The sequence below is a fragment of the Pseudophryne corroboree genome, chromosome 9, assembly GCF_028390025.1.
Source record: "Pseudophryne corroboree isolate aPseCor3 chromosome 9, aPseCor3.hap2, whole genome shotgun sequence".
Taxonomy (NCBI): Eukaryota; Metazoa; Chordata; class Amphibia; order Anura; family Myobatrachidae; genus Pseudophryne; species Pseudophryne corroboree.
Genome location: NC_086452.1, coordinates 238,186,920 through 238,206,715, shown reverse-complemented (window position 1 = coordinate 238,206,715; position 19,796 = coordinate 238,186,920). Strand labels below are relative to the sequence as shown.

General features: G+C 41.6%; 1 protein-coding gene across 2 annotated transcripts in view; it reads right to left on the bottom strand.

Moving 5' to 3' along the window:
• The window catches only part of LOC134957937 (potassium channel subfamily T member 2), a 1,656,739-nt gene that overhangs the window by 401,706 nt on the left and 1,235,237 nt on the right, over nt 1-19,796 (bottom strand). For both annotated transcript variants that reach the window (XM_063940188.1, XM_063940189.1), the window contains exon 12: nt 9,226-9,289. In XM_063940188.1, coding sequence (XP_063796258.1) covers nt 9,226-9,289 — 64 coding nt within the window. The remainder of the gene's footprint in view (nt 1-9,225; nt 9,290-19,796) is intronic.

The following is a 19,796-nucleotide window of genomic DNA, read 5'->3' as shown; positions in this document are numbered from 1 at the left end:
GACAAAAATGTTGCTTTTTTAAAAAACCGTTACACAATTTGTTAAAAAACCATTCCAAAGGGCACATAAAAGACAAGATTAAAATGGTGCTAAAAATTCATGCACTAAAAGATAAGAAAAATTAGAGACAACTGTGTGTCTAAAAATTATATAAAAAGATTAATGTATACAAAAGTTTGATATAAAGTCTGACTACTACCCCTTGATGAAGTCATACCATGACGAAACGCGTTGGTGAATTCCTGCCTACTACTGAAATCCTCAGTTAAGCTGTTTTTACTTTATATCAAACTTTTGTATACATTAATCTTTTTATATAATTTTTAGACACACAGTTGTCTCTAAGTTTTCTCATCTTTTAGTGCATGAATTTTTAGCACCATTTTAATCTTGTCTTTTATGTTCCCTTTGGAATGGTTTTTTAACAAATTGTGTAACGGTTTTTTAAAAAAGCAACATTTTTGTCTGTTTGCTGTCTTTTTATGTGCAATTGTCAAAAAACGTTCTGTGCAATAAACCCCATTTTATTTGTTAAGAAAATCTTCTTATAGTCACTCAGAATATTTACCACCTATGGTCGCTTTGTTCTTATTCGCTTTTCCAATATATATATATATTAACTAATATCATTTGGGATAGGGTTAAATTCATGTTCTTCACCTAATTCACTCATAAAAAACCCAGACAATTTTGGAGCGGTTTTTGGCAAAATAAATCGTGAGTTAAGTGGTTAACACTAGAAAGACACAAATTTTACTTACTACAAAGACTGGAAGGGGTCATTTTGACCTCTGTCATAAAACACTTTATAGCATTTGTGTTCAGAACAAGTTGGGTTTTTGTATATCACTTGAACTTTTAATTTCTACTAAGACCTATTGAATTTGAAAATGTATATTCACTGCAATTAGGTCTGTAATTAATATAAATTCAGTTTGACAGCCCAGAAAAAAACAAAAATGGATTTATTATGTATTTATTCCAGTGATTGGTAGAAAACAATACTAACATCTGCAGTTTAATGTTATATAGGACCCCAAAAACATAAGTATGTTGAAAAACATAACAAATTATGAAAAATGAAAAAAAGAAAAAATTACTGAAAACAACAAGTACCATGAAACAAAATGATTACATTTCTTGACATTGTCTTTGAGTCTAGGTCACACAGTTTTTGCACACAATGATTTTCCTCACATTTGCTGTGCATTTACCACACACAAACTTCCTGCATTGGTCACAACTTTTGCATGTTTTATTTCCCTTACAATTATTTCCAATCTGACATTTGTGTCATTTTCGTCTCAAATCGACATTTTCTGTACATTGAGCTGGTGGCATTATTGCTGCTGGACCCTTTCTAGTTGTAACGTATTTTTGACGAAGTTCCTCTGCTAGTTGTAGAATAAATGTAAGACGACTGATTTTTTTTACTAAATTCTTGCATTGACAGCTGCCAAATTAAGGGTGTTGTAGAGGACTTGTACAGGCCATCTTCTACTTCCAGCCTTTACACTGTATTTTCTTGCCATCTGATCAACTGTACCCACTCCAGTTTTTGTTTTGTTGTAATATGATACATTTTCGGGAAGCTTCTTTGCATCTTTACCAATATCAACATCTGGATGAAGTGAGCTAAGGAGGAAGACATTCTTTTGCTTTTTCCTCTGGTACACGGTCAATGTACACTGGTCCTGGCACCTCCTTCCTTTTCTTTTGTTGGAATCTCTCTTCTCTTACGATTCATTGTTCCCACAATGCTTGTTTTCTTCTTTTGCAGTTGGTCAGCAAGTTAACTTCAGTAGGCGCGCATAAATCATTTTAAAGGAATTTATACGCAAAATAACTCAGGGGTCATTTTGACCCCTTCAGTCTTTCTAGGTATACCTTAAAATATTTTCCTAAATATTGATCCTACACAAACAAAATTTTGGTGGCTTGTTTGTGACATTTAATTATGAAAAGTCACAAAAAATCAGATTAGCAGGAAACCAAATTGATGAAAGGCAAAAAGTTTTTCATTGTTAAGGGGTCAAAATGACCCCTTCAGGATTTCTAGTGTTAATGGATTTTTGGTGCCACAAAATGTGAGATAGGAGCCTGGGTGGTAATTGACAGTGAACACAAGGACAGCAACTATACTTATTGGCTCCTTCATTATGATCCACAAAATCAGGTATCAGCATCACGTGAAAATATAAGTCATAAGTCTTAAAACTAATGTGAATTGGATTCTTTTTATAACATTGCAAGTAATCTTATTAAGAACATTGTAAAAAAAAATCTCTACATTATTACACTTAAATAATACATTTCTTTGAGCAGTTTTACAATTATGTTTTTGCTACAGTAAACTTTTTAAAATCACTTTCTTTTAGATTGAAGATCAGTTCGAGATGTTACATATAATTGGGATCAGTTGCAACGTAGCATTTCTATTAACATTTTCTTACAATGTTAAAGCTTTTAGTATGTTTCAAACATTACAGTTCCTAATTAACAGTGAATAGGATAGGGAGGAGAAAAGTGTTTTAGAATGTGAAGACATCCTGCTGTTTTCATAGTAATTACCTTTTTTTATGATTTTTTTTCTATTTAATCATTAGTTTCTGATTAGATTACTAAAATAAGTATTTCTTTGAATATACAGTAAAAAATCATTTATGAAATATTTCTATAAATATTTAGCCATTTTTGGCCATCATAGAGTAACAGTTCCAAATTGAAACTACTATTCAGCCAGGTCAAAGGTCATTACCATTTACTGTACTGTATATACCAGTAACAAGCTTTAATAGAAAAGGCAGATGCAGAAACAACAAAGTAAGGGAGAATGGAAGGGAGAATGCTCTGACAGCTGATACAATAGTGAAAAACCAAGTTTCTAGTTTCCATATGCAAATAGTACAATACAATGGATTGTTGCGCTCTATCCCGCTGCTGGGTCTGCGACCAAAATGTCAATGGCGTAAAACACTTTACTTAAAAATTTCCAGTTCACAAGCATACAGTGTGTAAGATAATATATGGTACAGTGTATCAAACAATATATACAGTACAGTGTGGTTGATATCCTTAATATTCACCTGCAAAAAAGTGTGCATGTGCAAATTGTCCAGAACAGCAATACAGATATATAAACAGAAAAGAGATAGGAGATTGGTGTTGCAGATAGTCTCTCCAGGTGCCGTACGTGATGGTCTGGTGCTTACTGTGATGGTCTAAAGGTGATAGTTTACAAATGCAAAAAGTCTTTGACTTTGGTAGGGGGATGAATGTCCAACAGTTTATATCCTTAATTGTGCCTATAATATGCCAATCTGGAGTGTGGCATCCTGCTAGTCCAGAGGCCCAGATACTGGAGTCATGGATGGGTGATGTGGCCCAGTGGGGGTGGAAGAGTGTGGATCCCAGCCTGTTTTACTGGCTGCATTGATGGGGCACTCAGGGTCCGCCAGATTGGGACGTAGCCTAAGGTTTTTTCTATCAGCACTGGTTTGGGTCCTGTGAGACCTGTCACCGGGTATCTCCTTCACTGAATACAGGAGCTCGCCTCCTCACCTTTCTCTGTGCCTTACCTTCCCTTTTCCTGTTGCCACTTCTGCCTTCACCTAGCTTCTGATCACAGGGTCGCATCACGTGACTGATCGCGATGTGCAGCAAAGTCAGCAGCTGTAGCTCAGTTTCTCCTGGTGTGGGTATGATTGCTTTTGTTAGTGCCCTCCGATGCTTTTCCATCTGTCTGGATATTCTTCTGGGAGAATTAGTGTGCATTGCCATGTTGAAGTCAGTATATACAGTATAGGCTTGCTCGACCATCATGGGTCAGAGATTGGACCTTCTATTAGTTCTATCATTTGTGTGTTGGTCCATCAATCAAATATCCATTGCTGTGATTTGGCCTTCTGTTAATCGTGTTATTGGTGTTGGTCCATCAATCAAACATCCATTGCTATTATTGGTTCTGGTTTGTTAATCTGTGGTTTATGCATTTTTAAGGGTATTCATACAGAGCATATATAGATCATATATAAAAAAAATATAAGTGCAGCATAAATTCTGTGATTGTGAACAATTGCAAACATTCATTGTTATGATTGGTTCTGGTTTGTTATTCTGTGGTAAGCATTCAGACACAGAGTAACAGCACAAATGGGAACCTGAGGGGCCTATGTACTATGCCTTGGGAGTCTATTGCTTAATTTATATAAAAACAGGTGAAATTTTACATTTTTACCTACTTTTGTGTACATTTTGTTTAGTAACAATCATTAAAAAAGGTAACACAGGAGATATCATGGTTCCGTTCACATACCTCGAGCACTGTCTGGCTTCTTCCGACTGAGGGTTCATGCATGCACAGTGCCACTGCCGAGGTCAGACTCAGCAATGCTAAGTTTTGTGGGGACAGCTGATTTTTGGAACACCTTTCTCTGCGCCGGAGCAATGATGAACTGTTTCAGCAACTTGCCATGAATAGCAAACGTAATTATCAAGATTGTACTAGCGTACTGAATAGACTAGCTAAAGATTGGGTATCATCTGTAATTCTTAGAATACCTGGATGTACTGTATTGATAATTGTTGCACCATCAGATAAGGAATTTAATTTTTAAGGACATTTTAGGCATCTTTTCAGCTTTAAGAAACCATAATGTACTTGTGCCCTGTGACTTGGGGAGATGTATCAATACTTGGTGAGAGATAAACTGGAGAGAGATAAAGTACAAACCAACGAGCTCATGCCATTTTTCAAACACAGCCTGTAAAATGGCAGTTAGGAATGAATTGGCTGGTACTTTAGGGTCTATTTACTAAGCCTTGGGGAGAGATAATGTACCAGCCAGGGCCGAAACTAGGATTTTTGTCAACTGGGTCAAGGCGGTAACTTGGCATCCCCACATTTAAAAAACTACACACAGTAGTGCAACCTTATTCAAATTAAACCACACAGTAGTACCCCTTATTAACATTTCACTATACATAAGTGCCCCTTATTCACATTACCTCACACAGTAGTGTACGTTATTCACATTACAACACACAGTAGTACACCTTATACATATTATGCCACAGAGTAGAGACCCTTATTCATGAAATGCCACAGTAGTAAAACCCTTTATAGTACATTATGCCACCCAGTAGTACCCCTAAATCATGTTATGCCACACAGTAGTAATGCACCTTATACACAAAATGCCACACAGTACTAGTGACCTTTACATGCATAATGCCACACAATAATGTCCCTTACACATTATACCACACATTAGTAGTGCCCTTATACAGTTACACCAGTACACTGTTCAAAAAGCGCAGAGTGATTTTATGCAAGTAACACACACACACACACACACACACACACACACACACACACACACACACACACACACACACACACACACACACACACACACACCCTAAACATAATTTATTCTAATTTGGTTTATGAAGAGTACTTTATGCTTAAATGGTAATTTATTTTATTATTGTATGAGGCATTTTTGTCACATCAGATTTAGCACAGTAATCTGAAGTTATAACTTTCTCCATAATATAAGCATGTGGTGAACACTTCTGCACCAGGTCTGATATTGTGTTTTCTGACTGTGTAGTCCCCCCCACCTAGTAATACTGTATGTACTTGCTGAAGTTACACCAGTATGTACTTACACGTTGTACACTGTATTCGCATGTATTGTTCAGTCACCCTGCTCCTATGCCTCTGCCCAGTGCCTATATGTAGGAGGTTGACTGCCATGGGTACACCAAGATGGCTACTGTGGGTGCAAGAGAGAGTCCCCAGGCATGCTGAGGACAGATCCACAAATCCGCTCTGGAAGTCGGACCTTGAGTCCAGCAGTGGACATAGGGAGGAGGAGTAGCTGGACGAGGAAGCGTCAGATTAAAGAAACCGGGTGGAAGCAACAGCATGTATAAGGAGCCAGGCATAGGCATCAGTATTGGTGAGCTGTCTCATTGCCCTCTCAAATCCAGCACCTGGGACACATGACCCTCTAGACCCCCAGTTGCACCCCTGTACCAGCCAGTCAGCACCTAACTGCCATGTTACAGGCTGTGTTTGAAAAATGTCAGTTAAGAGCTGGTTGGTTGGTACTCTCTCCACTTTAGCTCTCTCCAAGGCTTAGTACATAGACCCCTGTATACACAAAATGGAGAGCAGACAATAAAGGGGCATCTATGGCAGGAATAGATAACAGGCAGCATATAGCATGCAAATGTCAAAGATTACATGAATAGTTCAAACTACTTAAACTCACTATGGGGATACACATCTATGTACAGAATTAAAACAAGGGGATCCGGTGAGGGTCAGTCTGCGGGCAAGGAAGGATTGGAGGTTACGGACTAAGGGCATTCTGACTGCCGGCATCCCTAGCATCGGGATACTGATACTATTCCAAAACAAGATCACAGTTCACGTGACAACTATGGACAGGCCAGGATAGAGATAATACCAGAGACCAGGAGCCTCCAATGTTCAAGAAAGCATTGAATGTTGTGGGGGTGGGGGGCTTTGGAAAATGGCCCACACCAAAGACTTACATACAGTACAAGAGATAGACAAAACTTTCTTAGCATATAAACAAAGTAAGAGGCAAATCATAAATTCTACACACACACACACACACACACACACACACACACACACTCATACACACTTACTCACACCCACAGACACTCCACGCACCTCGCATACTCACCTTGCTGCAGAAGATCAGGACTACGCCGCTGGATGCTTCGGAAGGTGAGTAATTACAGACTAATTAAGCTAATTGGAAAGGTTGAATTGTTTCATTATACCTCAGGGGGTACCGCCAGGGTTCCAGAGTAAGTCTCAGTGAGTTTTCCTAAAATTAACGTTTTTAGGAAAAATCATACTTGCTCTGGGGGTGTAAAAAAAAAGACATGCTGATTTCTATAGAAATCCCTGCGAGGATACAGATTCTCTGATCACTCAGAGAAACAGTTTAGTAAAATAGCAAATGCCTTTTACTGTAAAAATACAAACACAGTACACTATAAAATTAACAATTACCAGCCAGGATGGAATATCACACATTTAGTAAAACATGATTTTTAAAATTCCTGCGGTGACCATTGATGATGTTTTGTGGAATCTGAATCTGCACATGCATATACACTGCTCAAAAAAATAAAGGGAACACTAAAATAACACATCCTAGATCTGAACGAATGAAATATTCTTATTAAATATTTTGTTCTTTACATAGTTGAATGTGCTGAAAACAAAATCACACAAAAATTATCAATGGAAATCAAATTTATTAACCCATGGAGGTCTGGATTTGGAGTCACACTCAAAATTAAAATGGAAAAACACACTACAGGCTGATCCAACTTTGATGTAATGTCGTTAAAACAAGTAAAAATGTGGCTCAGTATTGAGCCTGGGCATGCTCCTGATTAGGTGGCAGATGGTCTCCTGAGGGATCTCCTCCCAGACCTGGACTAAAGCATCCGCCAACTCCTGGACAGTCTGTGGTGCAACGTGGCGTTGGTGGATGGAGACATGATGTCCCAGATGTGCTCAATTGGATTCAGGACTGGGGAACGGGCGGGCCAGTCCATAGCATTAAATGCCTTCATCTTGCAGGAACTGCTGACACACTCCAGCCACATGAGGTCTAGCATTGTCTTGCATTAGGAGGAACCCAGGGCCAACCGCACCAGCATATGGTCTCACAAGGGGTCTGAGGATCTCATCTCGTTACCTAATGGCAGTCAGGCTACCCCTGGTGAGCACATGGAGGGCTGTACGGCCCCCCAAAGAAATGCCACCCACACCATAACTGACCCACTGCCAAACCGATCATGCTGGAGGATGTTGCAGGCAGCAGAACGTTCTCCTTGGCGTCTCCAGACTCTGTCACATCTGTCACATGTGCTCAGTGAGAACCTGCTTTCATCTGTGAAGAGCACAGGGTGCCAGTGGCGAATTTGCCAATCTTGGTGTTCTCTGGCAAATGCCAAACGTCCTGCACGGTGTTGGGCTGTAAGCACAACCCCCACCTGTGGACGTCGGGCCCTCATACCACCCTCATGGAGTCTATTTCTGATCATTTGAGTAGACACATGCACATTTGTGGCTTGCTGGAGGTCATTTTGCAGGGCTCTTGCAGTGCTCCTCCTGTTCCTCCTTGCACAAAGGCGGAGGTAGCAGTCCTGCTGCTGGGTTGTTGCCCTCCTATGGCCTCGTCCACGTCTCCTGATGTACTGGCCTGTCTCCTGGTAGCGCCTCCATGCTCTGGACACTACGCTGACAGACACAGCAAACCTTGCCACAGCTCGCATTGATGTGCCATCCTGGATGAGCTGCACTACCTGAGCCACTTAGGTGGGTTGTAGACTCTGTCTCTTGCTACCACTAGAGTGAAAACACCGCCAGCTTTCAAAAGTGACCTAAACATCAGCCAGAAAGCATAGGAGCTGAGAAGTGGTCTGTGGTCACCACCTGCAGAACAACTCCTTTATTGGGGGTGTCTTGCTAATTGCCTATAATTTCCACCTGTAGTCTATTCCATTTGCACAACAGCATGTGAAATTGATTGTCAATCAGTGTTGCTTCCTAAGTGGACAGTTTGATTTCGCAGAAGTGTGATTGACTTGGAGTTACATTGTGTTGTTTAAGTTTTCCCTTTATTTTTTCGAGCAGTGTATATTTTATCCTTTGTTAAAACTTTTTTTTAATAATATTTTTGCTTAGATATTCAGTTATTAAAAAGTATACTGTAAAAATTACTAAACCCATACGCATTGTTTTTTTTTGTTTTGAGTAGTCCACTTTTATAGCATGGGTATTGGAATGTTTTCTGTTTTAAATTACATTTACTGTTACAGTATTTCTTTTTTAATTAAGACTTTTAGGCTAATATTGTCCCTTCTCACTCAAACCTTGATTTGTATAGACCTTAGAAGCCATCGTTATATTACTCTACACTGTACTGATTATATACTGACAAAACAGCTACAGTAAATGCAAGTGGGATCAGCTCTCTCTGTGTATAGTTAGATTGAAGAAACATTTATGGAATTATTGACATTTGTGCCCAAAATTCCTGCAGTAAAGATTGAAACACATACAGTACAGTATCCATAGGCATGTTTAACCCTTTTTATTTTACTTAGTCAATAAAACATTAATACATTAAATGCCCTATACCTGAAAAAAATATTACTTACAGCTGCTGTTCGATCTACTTCACATCTACTGCTCAAGATAAAACAGGCCTCTGCGTCATCCATTCTAGAAAGACAAAAAGTTTAGGATTTGAACGAATTTAAATTACTGCATATATCAGCTCTATTTATGATATAAGAAATGGCTGACTATATTTACAGATCAAATTAGAAAGACATTTACTATTGGCTCTAACAATAAAGAACTATAAACTGGTGCGTACAGTATATAGGGGGTAATTCTGAGTTGATCGCAGCAGCAAGTTTGTTAGCAATTGGGCAAAACCATGTGCACTGCAGGGGTGGCAGATATAACATGTGCAGAGAGAGTTAGATTTGGGTGGGTTATTTTGTTTCTGTGCATGGTAAATACTGGCTGCTTTATTTTTACACTGCAATTTAGATTTCAGTTTGAATACACCCCACCCAAATCTAACTCTCTCTGCACATGTTATATCTGCCCCTCCTGCAGTGCACATGGATTTGCCCAATTGCTAACAAAGTTCCTGCTGCGATCAACTCAGGATTACCCCCATAGCAAATAAAAAAGAGGGGATTTTGTCATATTTTGATCAAAACATATACTGTATGCTACTGTACATCAGGGACTTGTAGAAAATTGGGGTCCCTCGATGATGGGCTCAAAGCTTAAATGTTTTGATATATTACAATATTCCCTCTGTTTTATTTTCTACATACACACAGGGCCGTCTTTTCGTATGGGCTCAATGGGCTCTTTCCCAAGGGCCCCAGGAGTGTAAGGGCCTTAGGCTGATAGCTGAGGGTCCCGTCTTTCCAGGGGTACCAGATTTTTGAAAATCGGCCCTGGGGAACCGGAGATATCCAACTTCAAAGCAGTGGTCCCCATCCAAGACTGTTAATTGTTCTTCCCAGCCAGATATCTCGGGTTCTGTCTGACTTAGAGTATTTATGAGGGTATACTCCAAAAGCTGCAACTCTCTCCTTTCAGTGGATACTGGCAGCTTGTCTCTACCATGCCCAGAACCAGAGATATCATCCTTCCAGCAGCTGGTCCCCGCTCCATCTCCACACGCCTGGTATACAGTTTTATATATTCATTGGTGAATTGCTCTGGCTCCTGAACTCTGATCTCCAAGTACCCAGTATCTCCTGCAAGGTGGGACTCTCTAGTTTTTTTATCCTATTCAAAGCTAAGAAATATATATTTTCAGGAACTGGAGATATCTGCAGTAAAGCAAGCTGCCCTTCCACCAAAAAATTATGAATATTAAGACCACTCCACTATCCACCCCTCCCCTGTGTATTAAACACCCCCTACCACCCTGGAAGTCATGTACCAGGGCCCCTTCATTCAGCACAATGTCACCTTCTACAGTTTAGCATTCTCCTTCCTGCCCCACCTGTGCAGTAAAGGAGTAATTAGCAGAATTTATTTCTCCAGGTCCTACATGCTGAGCGTAAGATAGAACCCCCTACCCACCGCGGGACATCAAAGCTGCCGTTGATAGCTCCCCCCACCCCTACCGCTGATGGGTGGTTAGGGGCCCCAGTGCATTGCTTTGTCCAGGGGCCTACACTGCTGTTAAGACGGCTCTGCATACACACAGATTTGCAGCATATTATTGTTAGCACCGATAGTAAGTGTCTTTATGTTTTGTATACATACAGTATATGGCATTAACATTTCCATGCAGCTGGCACCATGTACATTATAGGTAAAACCGAGTTTTGTTTAAAAATATTTTGCCTAGTGCTATCATGCAACTTGCAATTAAGGCTATAAAATTCCCCCTCTGGGTGTGTCGGCTACGGCTACCCCCGTCCACGGTGCCTTACTCTAACACCCCACCTAGCGCCTAACTCTAACTCCATGCCCTTACCCTTACCCGATACTCACCCTTCAGGATGTCGTCTGTCAGTGTCCCGGCACCTGTCTCCTGAGGGGTGACGGGATTCTGCCATCGGTCACATGACCACCAGCATCCTGACCGCCAGGATACCAAACGCATCCTGCTGGGAGGTGATTACATTTGACTGCAATGTAATGGTGTGCTGAGCATATATGCTAGGTTACGGAAAATTGGAGTCCCTTGACGATGGGTTGCAAGCTTCAACAGCAACCTTATCATACCCTGTGTGTGCTCTTGGCCTCAAATAGGGGAGATGTTTCAAACCTTCAAGAGAGTTAAAGTAGAGAAGTTGCAAATAGCAAAAATAAACTTCTTATTGTTATTGTATAGACTGTGCTAGATAAATGCTAGCTAGATGCTGATTGGTTGCTAATTAGGACTAAGGGACCTATTTATCACCATCTGCATCCAGGAGGTGGATGTGAGGTGATAAAATCACCCAACTCGCACTGCGATAATTGACTAAATCGCAGGAATGTATCAATTATCGCATTTAGGGACAGAGCTTGCGGTCAAGCTCTGTCCCTGCGATGCCTCTTCGCAGCATCATCGGGGTATTTTTCAGAAAAAATACCCCAATGTCCTGCTGCGCATGTGCCGTCCCCACCGACATTGCCGCTACCGCCCCCGCCCGGTCGACCCCCCCAGTCACGACTACCACTGCGCGCCACGAACCCCCCCCCCCCCAGAAGATCAATATACTCACCTGTCCAGGGACCCAGTCCACGCTGCTTCAGGAGGCTGCCGGGCGCCGGGTCCTTTCTGCTGTGCTGTGACCCCCGGTGCTGTAAAGTGCGCTGCTGTTTTGCAGCATCACTTTACTGCACTGGGGTCACAGCGCAGCATATGAGGGACCCGGCGCCCGGCAGCGCTCACCGGAGCAGCAGACACCGGCTCCCTGGACAGGTGAGTATAGTTTGTTTGTTTTTTTAACTTTTTCTTATTTTTACACTGTGATCAGCTTGTGTGTACATCGGGCACACATAGCTGATCACTCGGCCGAGTCCCCGCTTAGCTTTCTCTGCCAGGAGCAGAGAAAGCTGGGCAAAAGGGTGCATATCGCAGTGCTGCCCTGTGAATTCGCTAGCCTGAGCTGGCGAGATTATCACAGGGCACACTGCGGTATTTTTTCACATTTTTTTTCAGTAAATTCGGCCACATCACATTTCCCATTATAAGTATGTGGAATGCGATGTGGGTTACTAAAAAAAAAGGGAATTAAAGGAGGAGCAGTTATTCATGAAAACTGCTCCAAATGCCCTTTAATACATTCAGATGATACTAAAATAATGTGAAAAAGGGTGTTTTCCCACCCTTTTCAAATTATTTTAGTAAAAATAATTTTAATAAATATACCCCTAAGTCTCCATTATACCCAACCTTGGTGAGATGAGATGTTGTCACTGATGCCAAAGGTCTACTTGTACAATGGAGGTCATTCCGAGTTGATCACACATAGCAACTTTTTGCTGCCCATGCGATCAACTAGACGCCGCCTATGGGGAGGGTTTTTTTTGCATAGCAAGGCTGCAAACACTTCTGCAGCCCCGCTATGCAAAAAAGTTTTGTGTACACCAAGACCAGGGTAAGATTACTTACCCTGCGTGATGAATCCAGCGTTGCAGGTCCCGGAATTGATGTCAGACATCCTCCCTCCAAACGCCTGGACACGCCTGCATTCGCTGCACCACTCCCAGAACACGGTAAGTTGACGCAACGGAAAGCCTTCCTCCTGTCAATCTTCTTGCGATCGTGGCAGCGATCGCTTTCTTCTGTCTTCTTGTCATTGGCTAGCGACAGTCGTCGCTGGGCAATGACGCGCCTGCGCATTGTGGCCGCCGTGCATGTGCAGAACCGACCTGTTTGCACTGCTGCGAAAAACAGCAGCGTGCGAACGGGTCGAAATGATCCCCACTATCAAATGTTGCGACCAGGAAAAGGGGCTAAGATCCTAAGGAAGTCTGTATAATGGAAATGTCTGGATTGAGGACCTAATTCAGGGTTGATTGAAAAAGCTAAATATTTCTCTAATGGGCAAAACCATGTGCACTGCAGGTGAGGCAGATATAACATGTGCAGAGAGAGTTAGATTTGGGTGGGGTGTGTTCAAACTGAAATATAAATTGCAGTGACTGTAAACACAAAGCAGCCAGTATTTATTTACCCTACACAGAAACAATATAACCAACTCAAATATAACTCTTGCGATCAACCCTGAATTCGGCCCTGAGCACATGACTTTCCTTTTAGGTGCTAGGCTAGTGGTACTCTAATCTTTTTACTACAGATGAAAATTACTGTTGTGTGTTTGTGCCGCTGCTCTGTTGCTTAGTTTATTCAGCCAGACCTTGGCCTATGTTGGTGAATAATATTGTAAGCTGTGAGGTGGTCAAAATTAACTGGAAATGACTGGAAATTAATGTTATTGGGGTTTATAATACTGTAGAAAAAAGGACCAAATTATGTGATTTTTGCTGTTAGTGTTTTCATCAATTTTTTTTAAAATACAGATCCAAAACCAAAACCCATAATTCGGTTTTGGCAAAACCGAATAGAAGACCAAAACCTGATGCCGAGCTAGAAGCAACACCAGCAAAAATGGGCTGGCGCTCCTCTCTGCTTATTACTAGGCTGACTGGTTGTTGAATATTCGTTCTGTAATACAGTAACATTTAACGCAGTCAAATCTTGGACGAGGTGCTACCAAATAATAACAGGTTTGCATGGGTGGCTGTTCTGAACTGACTGTCATAGTAGAGGGGTGATGAGTACCACAGATTCCTAAGAAGGTAAAATATTAAGCTGTACAGACATGCAATCAGTACAGCAGAGGTACTGGCTTCCTTTCACTGACGGCTTCTCTTTTAAATCAGAAAACAATGAACACTGAATTCAACAATGCTACTGCAAGCCCAATACTACGTTTATTAATCTGCTAGGTTCTACATGTTTTTAATAATTAGTTCTCTGTACTTAGCCCAGCAGTGACCAGTAATTTATGTTAACAATTTTAAAGAAGCGTCCAACCAATAAGGTAATAAACACATAATACCATTGCATTTCAGTAAATTATTGGATATCCTTTGCCTCATAAATATAAATGATATAATTAAATCACTATTTCACAAAACAAACACATTGTCCCCTTTGTATATAATGTAAGAAATACATAACCCCAGAACACTACAGTCATACTGTATAATGAGACAGCATTTACTTCACACATATTAAGTAATTACACAGTATACAAGTGGCTCTTTGTGTTTAAATAGACAATTGGTGGAATTCAAATGTTATCACGCCGGCAGCCACTAGATGGCGCCCAAAACGGAGCTATTCAATTGTAGCTCTGTTAGGGCATGATGGCTGCTGGCGCCTGCTTTTCAGCTTGCATCCCGCATGGGGTGACGAGCTGAAATGCACAAAAAGTGACCCGGTTGTGCACCCAAATGCCACTTTTCACAGTAGCGATTTATGGGCGCGATCACCACAGGAAAAAACATTTGAATTGTGCCCCGCAATCTTCCTGTCACTTTAGATGGGCGATAGGGTGCGCAAAACAATTGAATACTGCACAACATGTCAAAGACAATAACATTAAGGGCAGATTTATTCACTTTTTTTTTACTAAAATAATGGAAAAAAGGGTGTTTTATCACCCTTTTCAAATTATTTTAGTATCACTTGAATGTATCACTTGCATTTTTGTGAAAAACTGCTTCAAACCATTTAATTTACTTTTTCTTAGTAACCAAATTGCATTACCCATACTTATAATGAGAATTGTGTTCTGACCAAATTTATTGTAATCTCTATTGTAACAGATGGAAGATGGAAGAGGGAGAGCTGGTACTAATTACCCAAGCCCAGGCTTGTTGCAGGGGCCTGGGTCAGCTGCTGATGGTGAAAAATGCTCTGCTGTGTGGCCACCTGCACCCCCTTTGCAAAATAACTATTTATACAATATTTTTAGGGGACGTGGCCACGACTCTCTGGATTTGCCCATGCTCCCCCAGGACCTGGGCCCATGGTGCTATCAGCGGCCCTGTTACTGCTATGTCATTATTAAACTATATTTGGGTTATGACTGTGGTTTGAAACCTGGGCTTCTACTGTGATTTAATTCATTTTAGTCAAATGGATTACTTTGGATTGAGAATGGAGTATGAGCTTTAGTTATTTTTCCCTTATGCTTTACTAATATGAGGGCATCACAAACAGATTAAAAATGAAGACCAAGTACCAGATGATCCTTTAATAGTGCAAAAGCAGTGAGTAAAAAGCCTAATGACAGGGTACTTAAATGTAATGGTTTATATATTTTCTTCTAAATCTGTAATTAAATACATTGGTTTATTATTTTTTGCTTCATTAATATTTTTCATGAAAAAGTCATCATCTGGACTGAGTTTTTTAAGATTATATTCAATGTGAACAAAAGTAAAGTAATCAGTGGATACAATCATATCCCATCCATGAACCAGAGAGGGGTTCTAGCAGGGGCGGATTGGGAACAAAAAGCGGCCCTGGAAAAATTTGTACTAGTGGCCTCACATGGGCAGCACCAGAGGTGTAAGGTCTAGCCATGGGCCATGGCAGCAGCACCCTCCCCCCAAGACTTTCCAGATAGTGGTCATGTCCAGCATCAAGGGGGAAGTTAAAAAGAAATAAAAGTAATATTATGAGCACATTATATGATACACCTTTAGAATTTAGGAAACTATATCATTCTTTAGAAATATATCAATTCTTGCTTATTACACCAACCATATCCCAATCACTATTCACTCAATCTTATATGTCAGCCAAGCAGGCAGACAGAGCATACACTAGATCAGGGGTTCTCAAACTCGGTCCTCAGGACCCCACACGGCGCATGTTTTGCAGGTCTCCTCACAGAATCCCAAGTGAAATAATTTGCTCCACCTGTAGACCTTTTAAAATGTGTCAGTGAATAATGAATACATCTGTGCACTTGCTGGGTTACCTGCAAAACATGCACCGTGTGGGGTCCTGAGGACCGAGTTTGAGAACCACTGCACTAGATCATCTGCAATCACAGGCTAAGTGGCAAAGTCATTTTCATATACAGTATGCAAATTATTTTGCATCTTATTCATTATGTCTATAAAAAGGACCACATGTCCTCAAACAAAAAAGGCCCCACGGGTGCGTCGGCCCACCGGGAATCTTCCCTGTAAAACCCTATGGCCAATCCGCCTCTGGGTTCTAGTGTATCGAACAATTGGAAAAAACAAACAACTCAATGATATAAAGTATCAAGAAAGGCAAAAAATCCACAAAGTTGCATAGATATTGTGGTAGTAAAAAACATTTGTTACTACTGTATTATCAGTATTATTATTTTTATTATTACTTCTATTATTTATTATTATTATTATTATCCTTATATGGCGGAACAAGGGTTCTGCAGTGCCCAATTATAAAGTACATAAATAAATAAAACAGGAAAACAATGATTTATAGTTGAGGACAATATAGGACAATCACATGCTAAATAAACATACAATAGTTACAGCAGCAGATGACACTGAAATAAGTATCAGGGTGGCAGAAAACCGCGGGATTTGAGCAGTCGAATATTATTAAAGTAAGAAAAGGATAAGCACATGAGGGAAGAGGGCCCTACTCGTGAGAGCTTACATTCTAAAGGGGAGGGGTAGACAGACAGTGGTGACACACACAAGGTAGACATTGAGCGTGGAACAGAGGGTTAGAATGAGATTTGGCTGGGTTTGGTGAAGAAGTGGGTCTTGAGAGACGGTTTGAAGTTTTGAAGAGAGGTGGATAGTCTGAGGGGAGAGGTAGAGAATTCCAAAGAAAGGGGGCAGATCGTGAAAAACGTGTCAGGAATCAGCGTTCAACGGTATCTCATTTACCAGCATGCTGGTGCATGGGCCTTCGGAGGTCAGGTCCCCAGCTTGATGCTGCATGAGTACTCTGTCCGCGGTACACAGAACCCATTATCGCTGTGCACCCCTGAATTCCATCTGGTGTTTACCGCTTTGTTCACGCCATCTACTACGTGGGCGCCGTCATGACACATGCGGTCAGCTGACCTGAAACATCCAATCCTGCGCTGTCTGCACACATTACTCAAGCATCCAATGCCTGCTGACCAGGGGGTATAAAGCCAGAACACCAGCTCAGTCTCATTGCCTTGAACAACGTGTCGCATCCAGTACATAGCATCTTCTTGCTCCAGTCTCCTGTCTACTGAGCTTTCCTTGTGTCAGCTTCTCCATGGAACTACAAGCACCAGCCATCCAGCTCTGCTACAGCTCCTTCCACAGTCTGCTACCACTATTGCTTGCAGTAAGAGACTCTCTCCAGGTGCTGCCTTTCCATACTCACCTGTGTGTTATTACTAGAGATAAGCGGGTTCACTTCTCAGAGAACTGAACCGTACCGAACCTCATGCTCTGACCCCGGTTATGAGTCCGGCTTGGGTTTTCCCACCTGAATTCCTGACGGATTCTTGCGGAATTTGGATTCCATATAAGGAGCCGCGTGTCATGGCCATTTTCACTCCAGTCTCGGAGAGTGTAGTGAGAGGAAGTGTCTCCGTCCTCAGTGTCTGTGTGGGGGCGGGAAAATGGGGTGGTGAGTCTTATGCTGTGTTGTGCTGCTCAGTCCAGTGTAGTCAGTGTATTGTGCTGCATCAGTTCAGCCAGTCACAGTGGTGGTGTCCTCTGCTGCTATATGTCCCCAGTGCTGCTGGCTGCTGTATAAGTCTCTTGCAGTTTTGCTGTGTTGTCTTGCATCAGACCAGGGGTAGTGTCTCTCTTGTGCAGCATCAGTCCAGTGACCAGTCACAGTGGTGGTGTCCTCTGCTGCTATATATCCAGTGTAGCTGTATAAGTCCCTTTAGTAGTGCTGTGTTGTCCTGCATTAGACCAGGGGTAGCGTCTTGTGCAGCATCAGTCCAGTGACCAGTCACTGTGGTGGTGTACTCTGCTGCAATATATCCAGTGTAGCTGTATAAGTCCCTTTCAGTGGTGCTGTGTTGTCCTGCATCAGACCAGTGCTAATGTCCTTGCCATCAGTCATTCCAGTGACCAGGCAGTCACAGTGGTATACAGTGGTATACGCTGCTGCTATATGTCCACTGCAACAGTATAATAATAATAATAATAATAATAATAATAATAAAAACAACCACCACAAGTTCCTCACAGTGTTGTGTGTTGTGCTGCATCAGACCAGTGGTAGTGTCCTGGCCATCAGTCATTCCAGTGACCAGACAGTCACAATGATATACGCTGCTGCTCTATGTCCACTGCTGCCGTATAATAATAATTACAACAACAACAACAAGTCCCTCACAGTGTTGCTGTGTTGTGCTGCATCAGACCAGTGATAGTGTCCGGGGCATCAGTCATTCCAGTGACCAGGCAGTCACAGTGGTATATGCTGCTGCTATATGTCCACTGCTGCCGTATAATAACAATAACAACAACAACAGCAAGTCCCTTACAGTGTTGCTGTGTTGTGCTGCATCAGACCAGTAGTAGTGTCCTGGCCATCAGTCATTCCAGTGACCAGACAGTCACAATGATATACGCTGCTGCTATATGTCCACTGCTACCGTATAATAATAATTACAACAACAACAACAACAAGTCCCTTACAGTGTTGCTGTGTTGTGCTGCATCAGACCAGTGCTAGTGTCCTGATCATCAGTCATTCCAGTGACCAGGCAGTCACAGTGGTATATGCTGCTGCTATATGTCCATTGCTGCTGTATAAGAATAATAACAACAACAACAACAAGTCCCTTACAGTGTTGTTGTGTTGTGCTGCATCAGACCAGTGGTAGTGTTTTGGCCATCAATCATTCCAGTGACCAGGACGTCACAGTGGTATATGCTGTTGCTATATGTCCACTGCTGCAATATAATAATAATATCAACAAAAAGTCCCTCACAGTGTTGTTGTGTTGTGCTGCATCAGACCAGTGGTAGTGTCCTGGCCATCAGTCATTCCAGTGACCAGACAGTCACAGTGGTTTACGCTGCTGCTATATGTCCACTGCTACAGTATAATAATAACAACAACAATAATAATAATAACCACAAGTCCCTCACAGTGTTGCTGTGTTGTGCTGCACCAGACCAGTGATAGTGTCCTGCTCATCAGTCATTCCAGTGACCTGGCAGTCACAGTGGTATACGCTGCTGCTATATGTCCTCTGCTGCTGTATAATAATAATAATAATAATAATAATAACAACAACAACAACAAGTCCGTTACAGTGTTGCTGTGTTGTGCTGCATCAGACCAGTGGTAGTGTCCTTGCCATCAGTCATTCCAGTGAACAGGCAGTCACAGTGGTATACGCTGCTGTGCTATATGTCCACTGCTGCTGTATAATAATAATAACATCAACAAGTCCCTTACAGTGTTCCTGTGTTGTGCTGCATCAGACCAGTGGTAGTGTCCTGGCCATCAGTCATTCCTGTGCCGCATATTGTGTTATATAACTACAGAAACATAATGGAGAACAAAAATTTGGAGGATAAAATAGGGAAAGATCAAGAACCACTTCCTCCTAGTGCTGAAGCTGCTGCCACTAGCCATGACATAGATGATGAAATGCCATCAACGTTGTCTGCCAAGGCCGATGCCCAATGTGATAGTAGAGGGCATGTAAAATCCAAA